At 38.8% G+C, this 24,603-nt stretch overlaps 1 protein-coding gene across 1 annotated transcript in view; it reads right to left on the bottom strand.

The window, feature by feature from the left end:
* The window catches only part of ATP10A (ATPase phospholipid transporting 10A (putative)), a gene marked incomplete at both ends in the record, with an annotated part of 118,164 nt that overhangs the window by 18,246 nt on the left and 75,315 nt on the right, over nt 1-24,603 (bottom strand). The window contains 7 exons of the mRNA XM_082014283.1: nt 671-797; nt 969-1,072; nt 6,607-7,168; nt 8,581-8,775; nt 10,257-10,474; nt 21,619-21,871; nt 23,701-23,727. Coding sequence (XP_081870409.1) covers nt 671-797; nt 969-1,072; nt 6,607-7,168; nt 8,581-8,775; nt 10,257-10,474; nt 21,619-21,871; nt 23,701-23,727 — 1,486 coding nt within the window. The remainder of the gene's footprint in view (nt 1-670; nt 798-968; nt 1,073-6,606; nt 7,169-8,580; nt 8,776-10,256; nt 10,475-21,618; nt 21,872-23,700; nt 23,728-24,603) is intronic.

Here is a 24,603-nt window from a genome sequence, read left to right as displayed (position 1 = left end):
GCCAACAGTGTTATGGCTGTCCCACTTTCTTTGCCAGAGAAAGCAATTGGATGCATGGAGTAGTAGTGAATATATATCCATTTTAGATCCTCAGTGCTTTCAACATCTCAACTCATCAGATGAAAAGTATGACTTAGTGCTTGGATTACGTTTTACATACACTGATTTTAACTGCATCATTATGAAGTACTGCAATCCCCTGCCACAGAATACACAGGCCCTGAGTGCATCTGCTGAACCAGATGTATATGAGAGTTGATGCCTCTCACAAATGCAGTTTATGAGCTTTGCTTGATGAGTGTCTCTGGAGTCATGGAAGTCTCTGACATGTTGAAGTGGCACTACGCTAATGAAATTCTGTAGACAGTTTGGGCCAAGTCCTTCTCCTGTTTAGAGCAGCAGTTCCCATTTATGATATTGTGTCAAATTCATCTCTGGTATTACTCCACTCATTTCACTAGTGATAAAATGATGGCAGAAGCAAGGAAAACAGGGCATGTCTGTTATGTTAATTATAGCCCATTCCTTTGTGGTGCTGCCCATGACAAAGTCCAAAAGAAGCCAATTTTGGTACTGTCAGAAACCATTTAAGGGAAATAACGAATTTCATAGCCAAGCTTTCAGAATTTTTAACACGTTTTAATTTCACGTCCAGCTCTCCTTTCATTACCTAGCAGATGCAGATTTTTCTCTATCCGCAGTGCTGACTGAAACAGAAGTTCTTCACGATTTTCAATAGAGGATTCTGCTTCTAAATGACTTTTTAACCAACAGGCATACTCTTCCTTGCTGAGAACCTATTAAAAAGAGTATGTGAGGGCACAGTCAGTGTGATGCAGAGGCATTCATACTTTACTGAATAAAATGAAAAAGAAGTTATGAATCAAGAGCAATAAATTAATAAATGCCTGCAGAAACCTTTGTCAAGACTCTCCTTAAAAGCAAGCCAAGATTCTTAATTTACTTACTCTTTTTGCAATACAGAGGGTCCGCAGCCCATCTACAGCATACAGATTAAGGTAATTCTGGGTTTTGCTTTGGATTTTTTTTTGATGTTTGCCCCGAGGGTCATCTAGACAAGAATAAAAAAAGAAATTAGTGATTGAAAAATAACAGCAGCTAAATGGCCTCAGAGAATAAAAACTAGCCTATAGTACTCATTGTACCGACACTTTATAACTGATACTTTAAGGAGCTGTTGATGTCCCTGGGAAACTCAAGTAAAACATTCCATTTAGAAAAAAAAACCCCTCTTGTCTTTTTGTTCTCTCTTCTGTCTTCTCTCTTCAAAAGTCATTGTGAATGTATGTTAGAAAGACCTTGTTTTTCTTACTCCTTAATTATTTGCTTGGCCTGAATACTTTAAGAAATCATGATAATCTTCACAGAAAACAATAATGTCAGAAAGAGAAGTATGATTTCAAATACACTACTAGCAAATGCTTTTCTACATCTCATCATGTGCGGAAAAATGACACTTACTTAAAAAGAGCACTTAGTTTTCCACCGAGGTTAATATGTCAAAAGAACCAGAAACAGTGTTCTGTTTTGTACATCTAAGTGTATGAAGGTACTTCTGTTACTGCCTTACTGATACTACCTATCAGCCTGAGTTAATGCAAGAAGTTCTGGTCATGACTGATTTCATTTAGAAGAGAATTTACACTTGTGCAGATCTCACAGCTAGCTTCTACCTTGAATGCAGCAGCACAACTTCCACTTAGCTCAACTCTTCACTTAAAGCCATGTGTAAGAACTCAAAATCTGGACTGAGCATCTGTTTCTTTTCTCTCTTTAGCTGGGATTGTTTCAATGTGCTCACATTGTGATCAAAAAGAGTAATGAATATGATAACACATTTTGTTCCATCTCATTACCTGAAATGATGTCTTCAAAAGTTAAAAGCAAGTGATATGCATCTTTTTTATCATCTAGGATCAAGACAGATTCATGTACAATGTACTGTAGTAGCAATCTTAAATAACATGAATTGCAGGGTTAGTACTAAAGTAAATGTACAAGCTGGTAAGTTTTTGGATTGAAACCATTGAGTGAGAATGACCGGTACCTTATGGCAGTTTTTCCTATTCCCTGATGTCATATAATTTTGTCATACTAAAGTAATGTCTGCATGTCTTTCTAAAGTCTGCATGTCTTTTGGGGGTGTAGAATCATTTCAGGATTATAATTTTGTCATTGGAGCTGTTCCGTAATGCAGTATTTGTGTTACTGGTGCTTGCACAGTGACCAGTCACAGTCGGGTAAATGCCACTCATCACCAGAAGTCCGAGCACCTGAAGTGACCTACTACATATGATCTCAGTTCACAATTGGATGTGCTCACCTCTCTCAACTGACCATACTGAGAACCTATGGGCACTATACCCTTATATTAAGCACTTAATACAGGTATCTAAATTAGATGATACATCTTACTGTTTATACTTTTCGGTGCCCACTTTCCCAGTGTGCCTACATACCCAATTTGAACTTGCTTTGTGTGACCATGTATATACACACACCTATCTGTCTGTCCATAAACTTACACAGCATTCAGCACCTTCATGTTTATATAGCAGCACGGTGTCTAACCAGGCTTTCAGAGGCTCCAGCACAAACATGTACAAGTTTTGATATTGCAGGAAGGAGCTGGGAGCTTGGAATCCCATTCTGGTTTTTGTTCCTGTTATCTCAATCACTTATCAGCACATTTTACTCACATTATAGCTATTTTCTCACCTTTAAAGACTGTCCTATCCTCTCTAGGTGGGAAGAAAAAAGCTGGGAGTGTACAGCTGCTCCTAAGGGACTCAATAAAGACTGTGGTATTTCAAGCATTCCTTCATTTTAGTTCTATCATCTCTGATTAAGGTCATGAATATTGGTAGGGATATTCTGGTGGGCCTGTCCATCTGCCTACTAATGCTACCTATGCTACCACTATAGATTTTCTCAAAGTGTCAGTACAGATGTATTATTCCAGAAGAACATCCCTACAAATATTATTTGCAACTGGAAAGCCCCTTCTTACACTATAGCTTGTGGCTCTGACACACATGCCACGAGGTTCCTTCAGAAGCTGTTAAATCAGCTCATAACTAGATTCAGCTGCAACATGAACTGCAAATGTGCATATGCTAAACTGGCAATCTAACACAGCTTCTTTTAGCTTATTTCCTATTTGTGCATGATAATCTTTTTGACATATGTGACGTGGCTATGTAATATAAGACATTTTTTTCCAGGAGAAGTACTGCAGCAAACCTTCTTGTAAGGCTTCTTGTACTAGTGAGTCAGCTTTTTTAACTTTAGAAGAGTAAAGTAGGCAAGCACTCTTCCTAATTTATTGTGATACATTACTATTCTAGAGATAAATGCCATATTTCTTGCATGTCCCACACAAAACTGTCTTATGGGAGTGGCTATTTCAGTCACTCACTGATTTCAAAAGGTGCAAAGTTGAATAGGTGCTAAACACACCAAAAGTTGTTCCTGTAACTTTAAGTGGTGTTAACTCTTTCAGGTGTCTGAGTACCATGGGCACTAATGCTGTGATCACAATGTCAAATGCTTATAATAACTTCAGTGTAATCCTCTACAAGTAGAGATGTGCACATTAGTTTCCATGCAAATTCGCAATTCCAGCGTGGAATACTGCATCTCCCTCCTCCACCAGCATATCAGTGAGAGCTAAATCCCTTCTAGCCTCTGCACGTGCCTCATCAGTCTTGCCTTGAGATTCATCTTGTGCTCAGAAGTTAAAAGCGGGGAAGGAATCTCTTGCAGACAAAAATCTCTTGGAGTTGTGGAGATTCTTTTTATCTGGGATGCAGTGTCTGTACTGAGCAGTGTGACCACATGCACTATGGAAGTGAAAACCAGCAAGTAAGTCTTCTCCAGAAGAATGAGAGCGCGCTAGTGGCATTCTGCTTGCTTCATTTCCTTCCATAATCGCAAGCTGCAGAAAGCCAGCCCAGTCTTTGTTTCCTCAATGACTTATGTTCACAGTTCCTGTGCAAGTTGGCTATTGACTCAAACACTAACCTTCTTATTTATGAACATGGTGACTCTTGTGATAAAGTAAAAACAATACACTCTTGGGAATCATTTCAAGGCTTTTGGAAATATCTGTATGCTATCAGAAAATGTCAGGTTTCACAGTCTCAACTAGATATACAGGCAGAACAAATGGAGTCAATTTAAAAACTTTTTAAGTTTTGAAGCTTATGGTGATTTCTGATTTTCTGTAAGACACAACTGAAGCTACAACATAATACATTTGCTTCTGGCTGTTCCTCATGTCATATTTTAAAATGCTCTTCCTTTCAAACAAACAGGACCTTTGTGTCTGATAGGATCCAGTCATGCAACGTGATGTTAGAGCTGGGAGATTAGGGACACAGTGTTGCTTTGGTCTTTCAGTCTAAGGGCGCAAGTACCACAAAGTCTCAAGATGCACGCCTGACTGGTGTACAATTTTCACGTCCCTGAGGCACTAAGATAGCAAAGAGTGAGCACTGGGATTAGCTGTCATGTTGATTCACTTATTGGTCAATTCGTTGAAATGATAAATGCTTGAATTCTTGTAGCATCACATCTCCTCTCACACTTACGTTCCACCATTACCAGAAAACAGGATGAAATCATCAACTTATCCTGCAATATAGGTAATACGCACAGCATAAATCACCTGAGGCTCCCTCTACCTGGAGAACACCTCCCTGTAACAGGAACAAGATGGCGTTCTCTCAGGAATTGACCACATATCCACTGACATTAGGATACTGCAGGCAGGGACTGCGAATTCAGTTCCAGGAGTGAAGCTGCTCAAGAGAAATGTCAAACATTTTTCAGACAGATCCGCTGAAATGTACAGAATTACTGAAGCCAGCAGTGGCTTAGAGGGCTAGAGAACAAGGGAAACTGCTTATGAGGTTCTAGTGGCTGCACTTTATATTGCTTGCAAAAGCAAAATATACTAAAGCTCACAGTTCAATTTGGGGTAAAAAAATTAAGAAAAAAAAAAGGCACAATTCTAAAGCCACATTCAATTTGCTTGCCTGTAAGGATGGTAGAATGGCTATATTTGCCCAGCTACAGAATCTGCTCACTGCCAGTGCTGATCTTCAGGAATTTCACTCCCCCTTCTCTGATATACACCACCTTTGGTAATGTTGTTATTTGTTTTCTAACTGGCTTTGTTGATTTTACCCAGGTGGGTCCTAGGTCTGCCTGAAATTCGCCTGAAAATTCCTGGATCCATTGAGTCTACTGTGAACAGACACAGCAATTGCAAACACGGTCTGTTATATGGTGACAAAATATTTGAGACTTGGCATAAAATAATCTTTTCTTTTCTTTTTAACGCTCAGTTCCCATTCTGAGAACTCATTTCCAAACATTATTTTCTAGGTATGTTATTAGAAATTCTCAGCACTACAAATTCTCTGTTAGTACTCTGGAGGGAAACAAGTTTCCACAGATGCTCTATGTACCTTCTGTGATATCAGATCTTTACTAGAAAATTATTCATGAATACTTTGTTGTTAGTTAAGGACAAGTTGTTCTTAATTTTTTTGGCTCAGCTTTGATTTATATGGCTGTAAACAGAAAACTAATGCCAACATTTTTCTGTATTTCATTAAACTAAAATTACACAGTATAAGCCTTTCACAATTGTTTACTCCAACTAATGTCAAAGTAACCACAAAGTCAATGCATAGTGAAACATGGGAAGTACCTCTAGCACTTTCAGGCTCTGTCCATTCATACTGGGGTAACCTTTAAACACTGGATTAAATTCAGTGTTGAAAATACAGTAAATTAGATGCAAACTGATTCACACAGACTGAAACCCATGTGTCTCCTCTAACTTCTGAAAGCTTATAGGGTTCTTCTTGAATCCAACTGATTACAATTAGCAGCTATTTAAAGTTGTCCCTGTTTCATGTGACACCTGGGTGCTAGAGAAGTTCTCTATGCTTTAGGGAAGTACTCCATGTTCACAGCTACATGCCTATTCCCTGCTAGTCAACTACATATTTGAAGCCAAGATTTCTCATCTGAACAGCGTCTCTCCTTTTGCCACAACCTTTCTGTTTTGATGGCTGATTGATTCACAGTGCCCTTTAGCATCAAACGAGCATAAATGTGTTGATTTATGCAAACATATTGCAGCAAAAGGACATAAAGATTCACAAATGAAACAGAGAGGAGAGCTGCAACAGGAAGTGCTTGGGTTTCATATAAAATACTCAAATAGCCAAGCACTGCCAGGCAGGTTTTCCTGAAAAAATGTGAATTGCTTTGGCAGAGTTTCACGTAATTCCTTCAAAATAAAGTTTGCTAGTAGATCTTGTACAGAAATTAATTTAACTCATACTTGTAAGGTAAGGAACCAGTAATTTGTTACAGAAAATTTGCTATAATAACAAAGTATTATACAGGAAGAGAGATGGCTCCCATTCTACAATTCCCTACATTCATGACAAAAGCAGGCAGGTCTGCTTGCTAGAGAAGGCAATAAGGTACAATGAGTTCTTCAGCAGTTAAGCAGAACTGCCTCCCTCCCACCCCTACTCCCACAAAGGTAAGTAAGAGGTGTACCTGAAGAGCAGGGTAGAAGAAGATCCATAATAACTGAATCTGCTCCTTTAGTGTAAACATATATTTCATCTGTGAGAGGATGTCTGACCACTACTGACATCCTCTTCCTGACGGAATCAAAGCCCAATGTATGTAATACTTCGAAGCTTAATGTTCCCAGGTGAGGTAGCTCCACTGATACCTGGTCAGACAGCCTTCCAACCAGAGAACAGTTATATGCCCTTGCTGCATAGACGAGAGCAGCTTCATCTGGACTCTCTGCTTCGTAACGGAGTTCTCCTTCCTCAGGTCCACTCCCCACAGCTGTCTGGCCTTGCTGGGAGCTGTAGCCATTGTTATTCATCTGCGCAGAGTATGCCAGCTTCTCTTCCAGTTTTAATAAAGTGCTATCCGTAGATGTAGATGAAAGCACACTTAAACCAAATCTGTGCATTGATTTGCTTGTAGCTAGACTAGATGAACTGCTGCTGTTAGATCCAGAGGTCAAGCGACTTGGAGTGAACCTTCGTATGAAGTCTTCTATGGTTTTTACTGGAGATTTTAGTTCAAATCGATCTCTAACCTTGAGAAGTAAAAAACAAACCAATGAACAAAAAACAAAGAAAAGCTGTACAAGAATTCCTACATTGGTATTCAGCCTAAGCAGCTCCAACTAAAGAGGAGAATAACTCTGAGAACAAAAAGTAATGACATTTGTATTTTGAGAAAGGAAAGTAAATGGACAAAACTGACTCAACAGCAAAAGTCTTACCAGAACTTCAGAATTGTGCCTCTGTGTAAAAGCACGTATGTTTGTATTAAAAACATTTTTAGTTCTTTCACCTCCTCAGATATGACTAATAGATAGACTATCAATGTTGCACCACCACCAGCATTGCATACTAAAACATATCGTTGGTAGGAAACACTGGCATTCTTTGTGCATATTCAGTGAAGGTAGTAAAAAAAAAGTTATTGAAAGAGTTTTCTATTAAGAAGCATGGTATCAGAAAAGTTTTATTAGAATATACTCATGTTGACAACGTTCTCAATAGGAACATGTTGAAAAAAACAATTTCCGTTGTCTTCTCTTTCCGCACCAAAGCATTTAGCTTCAGTGTTACCACTCATCTCTGTTTACTTAAATCTTTTTTACAGATACAATGTTATTAATAGTAATAGCATATTGATAGTCATATACATTAAATTATTGTGTAACAGTGTAGCATTCCTGAAACAGCAGAATTGAGCATTCTCCCAATGTTTCCCGGGCACAAAAACATGTCATTTTGCAGACTAGTTCAGTTTTTATTCCAATCTGGAACAGAAACAGCTCTCAACGTTTTCTCCAGAGTGGAAATTCCAGTTGCTGGCTAGCTTTAATACTACATTCTATTATATTTTTGTCTTATAGATCGTCTTGGGAGTGCAATTTTGAAATTCTCATTCATCAATGGAACTGGCTTAAGCCAATTTAAGCAGTAATGATCATTATTTCTCACAATGACCTTAAGATGCATCTTTTGCATAATTTGAAAGTTTTTAGTGATTTTTTCAAGTATATTCTCTTTTTAAACTTTTTAAAAAAGTCTCAGCCTTTTCTTAATTTGATCCATATGTACAAAATATTCACAGACAGCTTATATTCTCTTCTGGGAAGTCTTGCACATTTACAAATGGGTTTCCACACATACTTACACACATACTTACATTTATTAAATGAATAAGTTACAGTACAAGAAAATGGGTAAGTTTCAGTAGTATCTTGAAATTGTACATGAAAGCATATCTTACCTTGAAGGTAAGCTGACATACTCCATTTAACTAATGCTTAACTAAACCTGCTCATTCACATAGCGGTTCTAAGAGTTGTCTCACAACTAGTTCTAGCTGTTTCTCGCTAGAACAGGAAGTTTTCATTTCCTCAATTTACAAGATAAATTAGCATCAAAGCAAAAGAAGCTTAAACTCTTTTTCGCTGCTGCTTTAACCCACCTTCTGTCGGGGCTGATTTGGTGCAGTAACCACAACTGTATTACATATAGTCAAAGCAATGAAGAAGTCAAAAATGTCACATAGTTCTGGACTCAGATGGGATAATGGTTGTTCGTGGCTCCTCATGACCTCCAGATGCTTTGCACATTCATTCACCTTTTCTAACAAGCTCGGGTCAGGTGTGATGTCCTTCTCCTAGCAATAAACAGCAGTGATGAATAGCTGTGATTCTACAAATTTCCAAAGCAGCAACAAGCAATCAAAGAATCGAAAGCAGTGTCAATGTCAAGAGTTTTATGGTGGCGTTACACCACAGAGTGGAGGTGGACTGTAAGATGCCCTCTCTAGACAATAAACAGTTAACAATGAGCCTTCCAATAGAAATGGTAATGTCAGCAACTGTGTTGTCAACTTTTTCACTACAGATAATATAGCCGCAATATTCACCTACTTTGGGGGTAGTAGATAGGAGAAGAGCTACATACTAATATTTCTCCCTCCTGCCTAATTCAATACATTTATTATGTATTACTAAAGGGTGGTATACTACACAGACCAAAAGAGTGGAAAAATTAGACAGTAATGACATTCAAAGTTCTGTCTTACATCAGCACAATAAAATGAAACCATCTTGGATTGTTTGTTAGAGAACAACAACCATCCACACATTTGAGAGCAATTCATGTGTTTTTTTTACACTGAAACACAGAGCATTTTCCACTCTATTTCACCGGCACTTTCCACTTATTTCATCTATTTCTTAATAGAGCAAACCTTGGTATTTCTTAAGATAGCAGAATGCAGTGATATACAAGATTAAAAGATAAACCAACCTAAGGCTTGCACTTCAGTAGAATTTTATCTGCTGATACTCAGCAGCTGATGAATCTGAACCCCGTGTGTAAAAAGTGCAACTTTGAATTGTGCCAAAAAAGCTTAGTCTTGAGTGAAATCAAGAAGTTCCACCAGTGCAAACAGCATCTTTCTGTGTCAATATTTTTAATCAGTTTTGAGGGTGAATTTTTGTCCACAGTGCAACAATGCAAAATCCCTAGAGAGACAAGACTTGGCTTCTCTGCTGTCTTACTACCATTCATCTCATGTAAAATTTCCATGAAGTTACAACAGCGTAAAATCAATTAACCAAAGTTGTAAGAACATAAATTCATCAACATCTTGAAATGTAAAGGTTTTTCCTTCTTTAGAAAAACAGCACATGCAATCCACTGATAACCTTCAATCACACTAAAAATTATGCTATAGTGTATGTCATCAGTGTCCAAGTATTGGAATACAGTGTCCAGCCCAGCACTTGTTAGTTTTAAAATCCTCTGACAAAAGAGAAAAGAAGAGGCTTTCAGAGAGCAATTAGAATCCTTGACCTCAAACCTTATGCTACTCTCAGCTTCTGTAGATAAAAGGAAGGCATACATTTCCTTTTCAAAATCAAGATTGTCTTTACCTTTAGCTTGTTCCCACAGAGAAGATATTTAGATAAGATCTATGCCAACACTTGATTATTTTGTACAAACAACTGTGACTACAGGAGAAAAAAATGCCAAGATGAAGTCTATAAGAGGTACACAATGTGCTACAGAGTTCTTTACCTTTCCCTTTTCAGGGCATTGCTCTACTAAAAGATACAGGACACTGTGCATTTAGTTCTCATGACTTACCATTGGGCTACTGAATGCGGTGTGCTTCGAGAGTATGCTTGCTCTTTTTGCTTCAGCTCTGCTACCTGTGCGCCGGTGGGTTTTGGTGCTCTGGCTTCTGTGGATTACTTTGATGCTCTGATGGCTGCAGATACTATCACGCTGGGATAGATTTCCTCCTTTTGGGGCTGCCTCGTCTTCCTCAGACTCAGGTTCTTGGTACATCGCTAAGCGTTTGGCTATCAGCAAAAATACAGAGGGCGAAATGTTGCATATGTTAAATGTGGCTGAGAAAGAGGGAGTTGGACACAGTGACTTTGTTCAAGTGATCCGGTTTTAATATTATACTGTGCTTTCACGGTAAGAATGAATGAAGAAGAATCCACTATCAGGGGATAAAAAAGTCTAGTCTTAATTGAATGGTAGTATCTAACTGAGAACGGAGATAACGTAATTAGAAATGTAATGCAATACACTGCCTCCCTCATCACCGCACTCTCTCTGAAAGGCAGCTAGACTCTGTGATAACTCACTGCATTCCTGAAGACTATTCCACAGCTCAGCCTGAATCAAGCAAATAATATGGTCTTCATTTGCAGTCTGAGAAGGAAAGAAGCAATCCAGAAAACTTTCTTGACCTTTCCAACAGAATATGGAAATGTCACAGGAAGTATTTTCCAGCAAAAATGTCACACCTACCCAGTACCAACTAAGTGGCATCTGAATTGTCCTCAGAACAACACACCTACAGAGCACTGCTACCCTTATTTCATATAGAGAGATGAGGTACAGACAGTGTACTAGCCTCGCTGAAGGTCAGGGCCATCTGCTGCAGAGTAGGGACATGTACCTAGATTCTTGACTCCCAGCCTAGTGCTAAAACCACCATGAAGTCCGTTCCTTCCTCTCTGAACAGCATGATAGGCAGGACAATGCAGCATGCAGTATCAAAATCAGGGTACCCTCACCTGCTGCAACACTTGTTTCTACCACAATTGGCTGCAGTGGGCAATACCTAGTGTACACAGAACCAAAGAGTTTTTCCAAAGGATACATTTTAGGCAAATGCTGCCTCAGTCAAGAATCCAACTACAATAATTAACGTTAGAAACCAGTCCTGGCAGCAATATGCAGAAGTTAAGAAGGAAACAGAAAGAAGAGGCGTGAAACAGCCATGGAATCCAGCCACTCTAATGACAGGCTCTGTTTAGCTCTGACTGATGTATAGCATATTTTCCCATTCCTAAAGACCATGGACATTTAATAATCTGAGTTATTAATTAGGCAGGCACATGCCACTTTAACAGGTATCTATTTATTCCTTCATTAGGTATTCATTGAAAGGCTTTTCATCATACTCTCAAAATAATCCACACTACCCAGATATACAGTACAAGTTACATACTTGTGGCTCAGCTTTATTTTGGTTCTCTGGTGTAACAAATTAGGTTTTCATAATGCCAAATGATAAATCACTAGTATGTAAGTTAATTATTCAGGTATTTAACAATAACAAAAACAAACCATGAACATTTTTCTTCCAAAATACTTTGTGAGAAAAATCATGCATTACATATAGTGAGTTTGGCATGGGATCACTTTTAATGTAGCAAGCTTTACAATCAAAGAAAAACCCATCCTTGCCATCCGCTGCAATTTTCAAACATGTTTTAGCTGTCAGAAAGCAGTCAGAGGAGTTGAAATCAGACCACACACAGCACATGGTGATAGCTCTATCAGTACAGTATTGTACATCAGGGTTTTTTTCAACTCCATTTGGAACATGTATAGGCTCTGTCTGAAAGCTGGGAGCTGGGTGAGCTTCCGGTCCTGGCTACGAACGCACACCCGGGCGTTGCTCTAACTGCATGCCCAGGGTTGCAGCATCCCGTGCTGCACTTTGGCTCCTGCTGGAAGAAAATTTAGGCCATGAAGGTAGAAAGGGCCATAGTGCATTTGGAGACACGGAGAAGAGATTGCAGGGCACACTGCACATCAATTCTGCCCCATAGCTCCACAGCCCTGCAGCCCAGGCCCTGAGGCTAATGCAGACTAACTGGGTGACTGAGGAGTTTCCTTCATTAGCGTTATTTGGTGATTCATGCTCCTCCGTGTTATGTGGTGGGAAAGAGGTTGAGCAACCGCACGTTCAGCACTCATCGAGCCACACAGTTGCAAACACAAGCTGTACACAGCACCGTTGCCTTCTCCTTTCAGCTCCAGCCTTGTCCTTTGAATCATGTGACAGAACACAGCTCAAAGAATTAGGGAGATCATGGGTCTCCTTGGCCCTTCTGTTGCATGGTAATGAGTTGCAAGGAAATAAAGTTCACTTCACCTGCACAAGCTGGTTCCTGCAACTTGTTGCATGTGCTTTGGGACAGAACAGTTCTAACCTGTCCCATCATTCTTGCTCACTAAATCCCACTTTCTTCTGCTCTGTAAGCTCCTGTGCATTTTCCCAGTAGAAGGGCAGATACCTATACTGTGAATTTAATTCAGTTGGTCATCATCATCATAGAATCATCATCAGAGAATATTTTGGGTTGGAAGGGACCCTGCTAGGAAAAGTTGTGCTGCCTGTGGGATGAGTATCATAGGATCACAGAATGGTTTGGATTGGAAGGGACTTTTAAAGGTCATCTAGTCCAGCTCCCCTGCAATGAGCAGGGACAGCTTCAACTAGATCAGGTTGCTCAGAGTCCCATCCAACCTGACCTTGAATGTTGCCAGCGATGGGGCATCTACCACCTCTCTGGGCAACCTGGGCCAGTGTTTCACCACCCTTGTTGTCAAAAATTTCTTCTTTATGTTTAGCCTAAACCTACCCTCTGTCATTTTAAAACCGTTACCCATTGTCCTATTACAACAGGCCCTGATAAGATGTCTGTCCCTATCTTATAAGCCCCCTTATAGCACTGGAAGGCTGCAATAAGGTCTCCCCGCAGCCTTCTCTTCTCCAGGCTGAGCAACCCCAACTCTCTCAGCCTGTCCTCACAGGAGAGGCGTACCATCCCTCTGATCATTTTGGTGGCCCTTCTCTGGACACGCTCCACAGGTCCATGTCTTTCCTGTGCTGATGGCTCCAGAGCTGGACGCAGGACTCCAGGAGGGGTCTCACCAGGGTGGAGTAGAGGAGCAGAATCCCCTCTCTTGACCTGCTGGCCACGCTGCTTTGGATGCAGCCCAGGATGTGGTTGGCCTTCTGGGCTGCAAGTACACATTGCCGGCTCATGTTGAGCTTTTCATCCACCAGTACCCCCAAGTCCTTCTTGGCAGGGCTGCTCTCAATCCCTTCATTGCCAGCCTGTACTGATACCGGGGGTTGCCCTCAGCCAGCTGCAGGACCCTGCGCTTGGCCTTGTTGAACCTCATGAGGTTCACATTTGTCTGTATCAGAAGGAGTCTGGACTGAGGGCCCAAAGTGATCTGCAGTGTGTCATAAGCACTGATCCAGGCCCTCAGCAAAGATATGAGCCAGGCTGGTCACTGTTCCCCCCCTCCAGCATGCCAGTTTCCTTCCAAAGGAAAATGAGGCATGCGAGGAAGGAAGCAGCCATGTGGACATCGTAGTGTGTCACTTCAAGAGGATGCTTCAAGTACCAGAATGGAGTGGCACACTGAAGGACTTCTGTCCTTCCCTGCACTGGGGAGGTATGATGGAGTACACACTCTGGGATGAGGCCTGTGGAGGGCAATGCCCAGCCTGACAGTGCAAGTCTGCCTTAATTATCTTCTCTGCAGGCTCCTAGTTACATGCTGCAAACCCGAGGCTGAAAAACCATTGCCCAAGATGTCACATCAGTAAGGTTTTCTGCACTTCACCAATATTTAGGAATTATATCAGTCATAAGAAGTACATTTTTATGCCTCATCTTCACTAAAGCTCCTAGCTGCAAACACACTCTCAAAGAGAGTTGGCGCAACATGTGGACACTCAGCCTCTCTCAGGAAAAGCATAAGAAAAGCTTGTATTTGCCATAGGGATAATTTTCCTCACTGTGGATGCTGGGTATTTGAATGGTAGACTGACAGAATGCTGCACTTCTCGTAACAGGTAATATTCCTTGACAGGGAAAGGACTGGCTACAAGCATTCTTTTCAGCTTTGCAAAAGGTTCTACCCAGCTGGTCCAACTCCCTTCCTAGCAGAGTTTTTTAAAAAAGGACACATGGTTTCTTTAATAATCATACCTAATTTAAGCTTCTGCTCAGAAAATACATCTTTAAATACATGACTGCAAAGACCTGAACTGATTATCATTTTATTCCATGTAAAAAACTCTACGGTTAAGCAGAGAATGCATTTCATGCACAATACATGGTTATGCTTGCACACCTTATCTCTGTATTCTTCATTGCTCCTTTTTACACTACATCTAAAAAAATTTTGTTTTTTCAACATAGCAAAAGCTGTTCCTAATGCAGAACTCAGGTTATTTATTGGTGTTATACCAAAAGCACAGTCGTTTCTAGTCTACGTAGTATTTGGTATCTTTCACTCTCAATACAGGCTTTCATTGTAACAACTCATTTAATTGTTCCTGCTGCTGAGAAAGAAGAGAAAAAGGGAAAGTAGATACAAGACTGGAATCTCATTTAACCAAGTCAAATGTAATTCTTTTGATACAAATGGTGTTATTTCAGTTTTATACCATCGTAAGCTTCATAATAAAAAACAGGCCTTAGCATCTTTCAACTTTTTCTCAAGTGCAGTCTTACATATTATGAAGCAAGAATTAAGAAGTTTCAAGAAACAATTAAAGCCAGTTCAACTGTTATGTTATGGCTAAGGTTCATAATGCTTCAGCTGTGCAAAGCGTGATTCTTCAGGAACACGTTGTTCTCTCCACCCACTCAGTCCTCTCCAATTCAGAACCTTTTCCTGTAAACATTATAACCTGAAAGACATTGTTGCAGGATGCTTTTCAGTTTCAGCACTGAAAATTCATGGCCCTGATCTTTTGTCTGATAAGAGATTTTTTTATTAAGGGGGAAGACACAAACAACTTAGAGAAACACAGCAGTGCAATTCATGAAAGTCAAATTTCACTATCCTCCTATTCATTTTATATTTATGGCACAAAGAAGAAACAATAATTAACACTTCTTCCATGAACTCCTTTCCATCTTTCAGAAGACAACAGTCAGCTATAAATAAAACTCCTGTAGTAGCTGCTAAGTATTTGAAGAGTCATTCTTTTATTTTTTTATTTTAAAAACCCCTTTATTTAATTATTTTTTGGTTTTGCTTGTTTTTGTTTTACCTTCTACTCTATCTATGTTCTGTGATGACGCATCCACTTCACAGGCTGATGGAGACACTGTTGCCACTCAACCAGAAGTTCCACTAACTAGAGAAGTGGGATCAGGAAACTAGTCTAAAGGACTTCCCTTCAAGCAGAATAAAAATGCAGACCCCCTAAACCAGAATAATTCAGCTGTCAGTGTGTGGACCCTGACTTCACCATGGGATAATTCCATTTCGCCCCAAGCCACTGAATAAGGCTATTACTGAACTACCATGAAGTAAATCTAGATGTGCAGTACTCACACAACCACACCACCGTATTTCCTTATTATTCTATGAGTGCAAGCTTACTTCATTTGGAAGTGCACTCTAGTGTCTACATAGAGTCAGTCGAGCAGCTAGCATGCTATAAATTTGTACTAGTGTGCTAACGTAATCTAACTTAATTTATTTTGCAAGAACTTGCCCGCAAGGACACGTCTTGAGATTAGAGAACACCAAGATTTTCCTTCCTCTCCCCTTTTGGCATCCCCAGGAGCTTACAATGAATAACCTTAAGTCCCTCATTAAGAACTCTTTACCCCACTTAGAAACAGAGATTATTGCTACTTTTCTGGAGTTTTCCAGAGCAATTGTGAGTGTAGGCATATGCTTAGAAAAAAGTATTACCTGTCTCTAAATATGTTATTCTGTCTTCTGTAGGATTTAAAATGGGGCATTCCCAATGTACTGAGTACTACATCTGCTGGCAGTGGTTCTCTCCTCAGTTACCAATGAAAATTTTTCAAAAAGCAATAACAAATGTAAAGAGAAACTACAAAAAAGCTACACAGAGTGCCTGAAGTTCTGCTAAAAGTTTTGATATTTCTGGGAACGGCCTAAATTGACTATCCTGATTTCTGAAGACTGTCAGATTGTAAAGGCAGCAGATGAGAAGTCCCTTTGCAAGCAACAGCTGGAGGTATGGAAAAGGTTTTATTAACTTTTATGCCTTTTTTTTTTTTAGTAAAGCCAATTCTCCAATGTGTCTGGAATGTGAAGTCTATGTTCTCTTGAATACATACAAAAAGAGTTAGAAAGTTCCACTACAAAACTGCCCCCCAGACTAAGAAAGAGATTTTTTTAATATAATGCACTTTCCTATGAAAAGTAGTTGCTGGCTCATCTTCAGCAATAAAAAAATAGAGAGCAGAAAGAAACTCCTCCTTTCTCAGATTTAGTGATTAAGAAACTTTGCTAGGCAAGAGAAAATCACTGAGGTTTTCATCATCTACCTTCACCCCCATAAACATCTCTTACTCTTATGTTGCCTAGAGTTTTTTTCACAGTCATTGGAAGGAAGGGGGAGGAATGCAAAGAATGAAAAGTTCAGATTTTTCAGATTTGTGTGGTTGCTTTCATGGAGATTCAACTCCTGTTTTGTCAATAGTTCCACACAATGGGTGGCTAAAACTAGAAAAAAACAGAGATCACACCCCATAGGCAAGAGTGCGATTAATTCAGCATTTGGAAAACAGCTAGGACAAATGTCAGGCCAAGAGCATCTGTTTGTAGCTAAATCATATAACGACTTTCAGAAGCACAGTCAGCTTTTGGGCACCTACTGTCTCTGGGATTAGCACACAGATTTGGAGCATGGCCAGTTCCAAGAATTGTTAGAAGCTGGCTACTAGCCTGAAGAGAAGAGCTATGGTATGGCAACATCATTTTACATATAGGGCAACAATTCCTTTTTTTTTTTTCTTGGTGTTAACATTCTTTTGGGCTAGGAGGAAGTACTGACTGGAAGAATAATTCTGGGATTTAACCAGAGTATAGTGACAATGGGTATTCCATAAAAGCCCACGACATTTATGAATGGGACAATCATTCTTCCACTTGGAGTGGTCCCTGACATACCCTGCTCCTGAATTAACAATCTGCGAATAAAGAAGACCTTTGAAGGAGACAACAGAACAGATTTAAGAATGCAGGTCCCACAGACATAAGGTGGGAATTCTCTTCACCTGTATTTAGAATTCTAAACCACAGAGAAATAGGCACATATTACACAACAAAGGTAGATGTCCAAAAACAGGTCTGATGAATTACATCCCACAAATGCTTAATTTTCTCCAGTAACTGTAAAGTCACTAGATTACTATCTTCCTATTATCTACTAACTTCTAAAGTTCGATTCCTATCAACACAGTCTCCACAGGGCCCAAATGGTCAGTGTCAATTCCCATAGTTTGATCCCGATCAGTGCATAATCCACCACCAACATGTTATAGGTGACCTCAACAATGATGAAGCTTGCATCATGGAACTGTTGCTGAGTATACTCACACTCTCCCTCAGCCTTCACAAGCGTTCCTGGATTCCTCTTTGGTGCTAAGCTTTCACATAGCAGTACCCATGAATAATACTTTGTACTACCTCCAGTTGGCCAAGAGATTCTGTCCCATACTGGTGCAATTTATTGGCTCTATTATTCATGTTTTTGTCACCTCTTGTCGCAACTAAAACAATGCAATCCTCCTGGGCATAGCGCCATCAGCCTCATAAGAAACTTAGAGCTAATAGAGGATTCTGGAGCAAATTCATGAAAATTGCCCCTTATTCCCTATACTACCTTAAAAACAGTATTAAGTCTTGTTCAGGGTTTCAGTTTTTATTTTAGAAGCATTTAATTGCTTCAACTCTGCATAAGGTCCACATAAGCTTCTGCAATGAAATCCATGATTAAGATGTCCACGTCTGATGCAAAACAGAACTCTCTCTCATGATCATAAAGCTCACCTTTCACATGGGGAACTTACATGGCTTTGTGGAACAAATTTCCAAAGAAAGTAAGGACACTCCCACCACTCAAGAAAAAGACATGCCATTTCAAATATGCCAAATCTAACACAGCGTAGTGTATGCCTTTTCAGTAGCCCCCACACCTAAACAAATTGTGCACTGCATGCATAGGGAGAGAAAGAAGGGGAAAGACCAAGCTACACATCAGGAAAGTGACATACGTTGCTTAATGCACTAGTGGAAGGAACTCTGATGCAATGATGACAAATGTAGTATAACCACCCCTGTAGAACAGAAAAGAACAGGATAACTGCAAAAAAAATTTAGGGAGAAAAGCTCATAATAAAAAAAAATTTGTAAAAGCTATGCACAATCTGTTGATCGAGTAATTAACAGATATGCAGCAGCCCTTGATTATGCAGAAAAAATACTTCAACAGAAAATTAACGTTCCAAAGTGGGAAATTCAGACCTCAATCTAGCACTGTAGGCATGACTTTCCCCCTCTGTGTGCATGCATGGCTGAACCCCAGAATATAGGGACTCTAGATGACTTTAGAGGAAAACTTGCCAGAACTTCTTAGTACGGGGAAAAAGTGTGTTACATCTTAGCCTTGATTGTGGATATGGCTGAATAGAGCTGTTCTGATTGGAATTTCTCCCCCAGAATTCACGCCTGAGGCAAACACCTGGCATGGAAAACTTGAACCAAATAGTTAAAGTTTTGTAAAACTATCCATAGCTGAAAACAGGATCTTATCATGAGAAGGGTCAAGCAACTGGAATAACAGGCACAGCTACCCAGCCACAAATGACAGCAGAATGACAAACTTAGGCCAAAGAGCTCAGAACAACGGTGTTTCTATCCTGAGCTATCTGCTTTTACAGTAGAAAATGACCTGCTATCTTCAGCTTTTCAATCTTGACCTGTGTACAACAATGTTAAAATAATTACTTCATCTAAAGCGCTACTCAATTTTATTCCAAGTAACAAACCAGTATGCCTCAAAAATTACCTAGATAAGTGAACAAAGACACAGATCATTTTTGAAAGAGATAAGAAAAAGCAGATGCATTTTACTTGGTTTTCTTGCATATATGGCAGCCTCAGATCACTTGTCAAGTGAAAGATTTTAGAATTTTCTAATTCATGAAATCTTCAGCAAAACCTGAAGTGCAGAGAAGGATGGCAACAGTTATAACATATGTCCCAAAACCTCTGAGAGGAAATCGGATATTCTGGTATAGACATAGAAAAGCGGCTGACAAATCATTTGCAAGTAAGCACACAGTAATTAAATGTTCTTGATGCACTCCCTAAAACCAGAAAGAGCTGCGATAGACATTTTACTATATCTAAACAAGAAGGTTTCAGCATCAGAAAAGATAAGAGACGGTTAGAAAAACAGACTAGAGAATAGAGCTAACAAAAGACTTGAATGAAGAATAGTTTCTATTGTATTATTAATCCTGATTATAGGTAACAGAATCGATAGAAATTATCACCATTTACATACAAAATGACAGAAAGACCTATTTTCTGTAGAGGAGAAAAAAAAAGAATAAAATACTGTGTATAAAATATTGTGTATAAGTTAGGTGTCAATTTAAAAATTGTATTTGTCAGAAATTTTATACTGACTGGAGTTACAAGAAAGCCCAAGCATAGCGATATGTAAAAAGAATGACCAAAAAAAGGATCAGTTTACTGATAAAAGTATTTATTTGATACTTCTGTTTGTAGTGAAATTCACTCTGCTTTCATTAACTTTTATATGGTAATCTGAAATCATAAGAGGAAAGCATGCACAAACTTAGATTTCTGTTAAATACACTACATTTAGAGAAAAAAAATCTGAAATTTTGTACTCAAATTCAGGAGCCTGAGTTCAGCCTACATATTAGCTGATTATACCACGCTCATAAAAATACCCTTTCTGCCCTGTTTTAGTTGGCAGTACCACCACCATTCCTGCAGAGAATAGAGTACACTCTGAAATCAGTATAATCAAGCAAACGATGAATGGCAAGGAAGAAGAAAAAAAGAATGAATAATCAGAGTCTCACAAGCAGAATTAGGAGTCCAGAAACATATTCTTAATTCTAATTCCTCTCTCTTTCTTACCTATAGTACAGAGGTAGGAAGTCACAGCTTCTCCCTGTTTAAGTTCTTCTTTCTGTAACACTGGGGTAGTAACACTACCCAAACACCTAGTTTCTTGAAAAAGCGTGCCTTAAATGGAAGGTCTCAGTACTACTTTAAAGTAGGAGAAAAAAGAACAAACCTTGCATAATCCAAAGTTTCAAAATATCCTTTTCCAATTTGGAATCTTATGAACTCTCTAAAGCATGTTTTAGATTTTCCTGTGTATTTTGATTATTTCTCTTATTCTGTATCTTATTTCTAAGCCGAACTGCTGTAACGGTCTTCAAGGAAACTCTCTAATCAGTGATCTTTATATGTTACGTAGCTTAAGAAACTTATTTTTTGCAAATAGGAATACAATACTGTAGCTATCAATATTTTCCTGCATACAGAGTATGATCTGAAGAGTTAAGATATGTTATGCCAAGAATGATAACAACAAAATGTTTGAGGAAAATAACACAAATTACAAACAAATGACAAAACAGGAAATCACTTCATAATTTTAAAAAGGTGATGAGATGACACAGGGATGATAACCCTCACATTCCCTTGTGACAAGGAGTGACTTTTTAGTGTTTCAAGAACCTGATACCTGGGGACATTCTCTCAACTGCGGTGTTGATACGGCAGTGACGATAGATACCTTAATGCAGACACCTGTCACACAGGAGCACTGAAAAGAATCTAACTAAGGTTAACACCAAATATGCTCTTAGATCAGATTATGTTTCTTGTTAATATTAAAACCAGCAGCTTTGTTTAGATTTCTTTCTCATCACAAAAGGATAATCTCATTCCATGTATTCAATGAGACACTAATCTGGCTGTCCGTGTAAAACTGGTATTTTAGACAGTATACTTCAAACACACCAAACAATTGCGCTACCAGTGGTACTATTCAAATTGCTTAAATTAGCCATGTGCTCAAGTGCTTTACTGGATCAGGAGTGAAAGGCAGATGCTTTAACTCTTTTGACAACACAGTGCAGATGTTACAGAACCCTTTGATAAGACTGTCGTTGCCAGCTGAACACAGACATCAAATTATACTGATCTGAAAATAGCTATTATGGAGTTCGCTGAGTGGATACATGCAATTTCTTTAGTTTTCCTTTTTGATTTAAGATTACAGTAACTCATCTATCTACTTCAGATTGCCCAAAGTACAACTGTTAGATAGAAAACAAGATCGTGAGCTCACCGTTATCATCATGGGAATACTCTATTCCAGAAACAGTGCATCTTCGGAAAACCATCTTGTTTTCAGTAAGTGTCCCAGTCTTGTCTGAAAAGATAAACTGCACCTGACCCAAGTCTTCTGTGATATTTAAAGCTCGGCACTGCAGCTGAGAGTCTGTTTCTTCATCATATAAATCTTTATCTTGATGAATAAAGTATACTTGACAGATTTTAACTATTTCAATAGATACATACAGAGAAATTGGAATCATAACCTAGAATACACAAAAAGAAAGAGAATTAGGAGAAACCAGAAGCAAGGATACACTGAATTAGTAAAACCTAGTTAACTTGTTACTACACCAGAATGTAAAGTGGCTATGTACTTTAAACATGTACTGTAAAGTTATTAGCACATTTGAAAATAATTTATTTACTGTGTCAGATGAAGAAAACCTATGGTGAATTGCAGAGCTGAAATGCATTATTATGTCTAGAAGGGTGATTATCAAAACTTGGACGGAAGCAAATCTTTTTTTTTGGCTATTAAGGTGAGCTTGAAACTAGCTGGGAAAGAAAAAGAAAAAAACCCCAAAACTCAAACAGACAGTACAGTCAGGATCCTGTAAATGGGAAAGAATGGGATAAATTTATTCTCCATAAATAATAAACTGTTTACAAATTCACTTTGCAGGAATAGGAGAAACAAAATGAGAAGTGTAAACCTCTCCACAGGAACAATCTTTTTGGCTTTGGCTTTTGCACTGCAGATTATTTGAATGAAGAACACATTTTATAATTGCTGAAGAAAGAGATGTGAGAAGTTGTTTCTCCAGAAAAGATTTTCAACTGTTTCTTGAGAATTGTCAAAACTCCATGAAATACCTAATTTATACCTGAGTTCTCCCCTGCAGATGTTTTTCAGGACAGAAATTCCTGACTGCATAAATTATTTAGCTTACTGAATTAGGCATGAGGGATAAATTATCCACATATATAAGTGTGTCATTTAAACAGAAACTACAATTAAACGTTGGTGTTTAAAGAATTCTGTGGTGAATTTTTTTACCCCATATCAGAACCCAATACCTCAGAATAAAAAGTAATTTAACTCATCCTTTTGCATTCCTTTTTATAAAGTAGTTGCTACCTCCAGTAACAAAACCTCCTCTAGTGTCCCACTGGGCATACTTTCTAATGTCCCACACAGAATCACAGAATCATTAAGGTTGGAAAAGACCTTTAAGATCATCAAGTCCAACCATCAACCCAACACCACCAAGCCCACTAAACCATATCCTGAAGTGCCACATCTACGTGTTTTTTGAACGCTTACAGGGATGGTGACAAGTGACATGAGTCTCTGTTACTTCTCTTAACTTACCATCACCTTCACCATTCAATCTCTCCATGACCAAAAAACTTTTATCAGCGTTTGTTATCTAGCTGAGATATGGAGTTGTTAAGAGCCATATCTTTGGAAAGCAGTTTAAAAAGTATACAACTTATGTTCATACCAGGACATTGTACCTGAAGTGGCACCCACAGTCTTTGAGGTGTTGTTCCACAGTGAGTAGATGTGAAGCATAAAGCTTGTTTTCTCCCAGCAGGGCCCATTGCACCCTATCTCTTCCTACTTGTTTAAAATAAAATACTTGAGTCTTTTGCGAAAGGTTCTGAGATTATTTTCTTCTCCAGTGCCAAGGGAGCTCTGACAGCCTCCTGTGTGCATCAGTTTGTTTACTTTTCAGAGAAGTTATCTTTTTACCACTGCATAGACCACTTCTTTCATTTAATTTGGCTTTCTGGTTATATATTATCACATTCCCTATAGTTAAAATTTAATTTTAAAGTGACTAAATGTACTTCTTTTTAAAAAGTTCTTGATTAGCTTCTTACACGTCTAAGTGGTAGAAGGGGTACTACACATACTGCACATTTATAGCTTTATTACAGCAAACTATGAACAGAGGTGACAGCATGTACAACTTGGTTACCTGGAAAACTATGATCACTGTCAGAAATAAATATACTGAAGCTAAAACAGGAGACAAATATTTGCCATCAGGCCCTGGAACATCAAAAATTGGCTTCCTCTTCTCACCATATTGCCATACCCATAGGCCATGACCTGCAGAAGAGTTGAAAGAGAGAAAAATGCAAATTACCTCCAAGGAAAAATGCTTATGGTACGAATCTGTTCTTCGATTTGAGTTACAAGGAAAAGTGATATTTTTTCCTAAATAGTCTGCATGGCTTTTGAAAAAGGCCCCAAAACCATGTCTTTTTCTGCCTTGGGATTTGGAGTTTAAGAAAGGGGTTTGTCTGGCCTTAAGGACAGCATGCAAGAATCATTACACATAACATTATCCAAATAAAGTGAGCTGGTTAGTCTAAATTAGTCGTTTATGCTCTTTCTGTAATCAGCAGAGAAAACCAGGCTTCTTAAAAAAGTGATTAATTTCAGTGATATTTGATGTGTTAAAATGAAAGAACTCCATTGACTGCACTAGGTGTATCACTAGCCAGCTATCACTAAAGTAGTTTCAGCTGCATAAAGTCAGAAAAGACTTTAATATTACTGTGTGAATCTCACCCACCATGTCTACAGAACTAATGAAATAACAGAGTCAAGAGTGCAGAAGCTGAGGAACTAAGAACAGAAGAAATTCCAAGCCTTGCTCAAACCCTTTTTTTAACTGATTGTGCCAATAACTAAATAAAGATAAAGGTTATTATTGTTATTTTGGGAAAATGACATTCCTGTTAAAGAGACAGAAAGTTGCCTTTTTAAGTAGAGCACTAGGATTTGTTCTTCTAAAAGACCTAAAATGGTATGCCTGATGTTTTTAAGGTTAAAAAAAAGGAAGAATTCCCTCACAATAAGAAGTACTCAAACTGCCTTCCCTAGATGTCAGAAATCAGAAAAAAAGGACAAAAGCCTACTTTAAAAGTAAACTTTTGTAAGCTACATCTGACAAGGTCCTTTACAACTTCATACATAAAA

Source organism: Phaethon aethereus (genome assembly GCF_964289735.1).
Source record: "Phaethon aethereus genome assembly, chromosome: 1".
Classification (NCBI taxonomy): Eukaryota; Metazoa; Chordata; class Aves; order Phaethontiformes; family Phaethontidae; genus Phaethon; species Phaethon aethereus.
The sequence above is the reverse complement of the archived record's forward strand: the minus strand, read 5'-3'. Positions and strand labels throughout refer to the sequence as shown.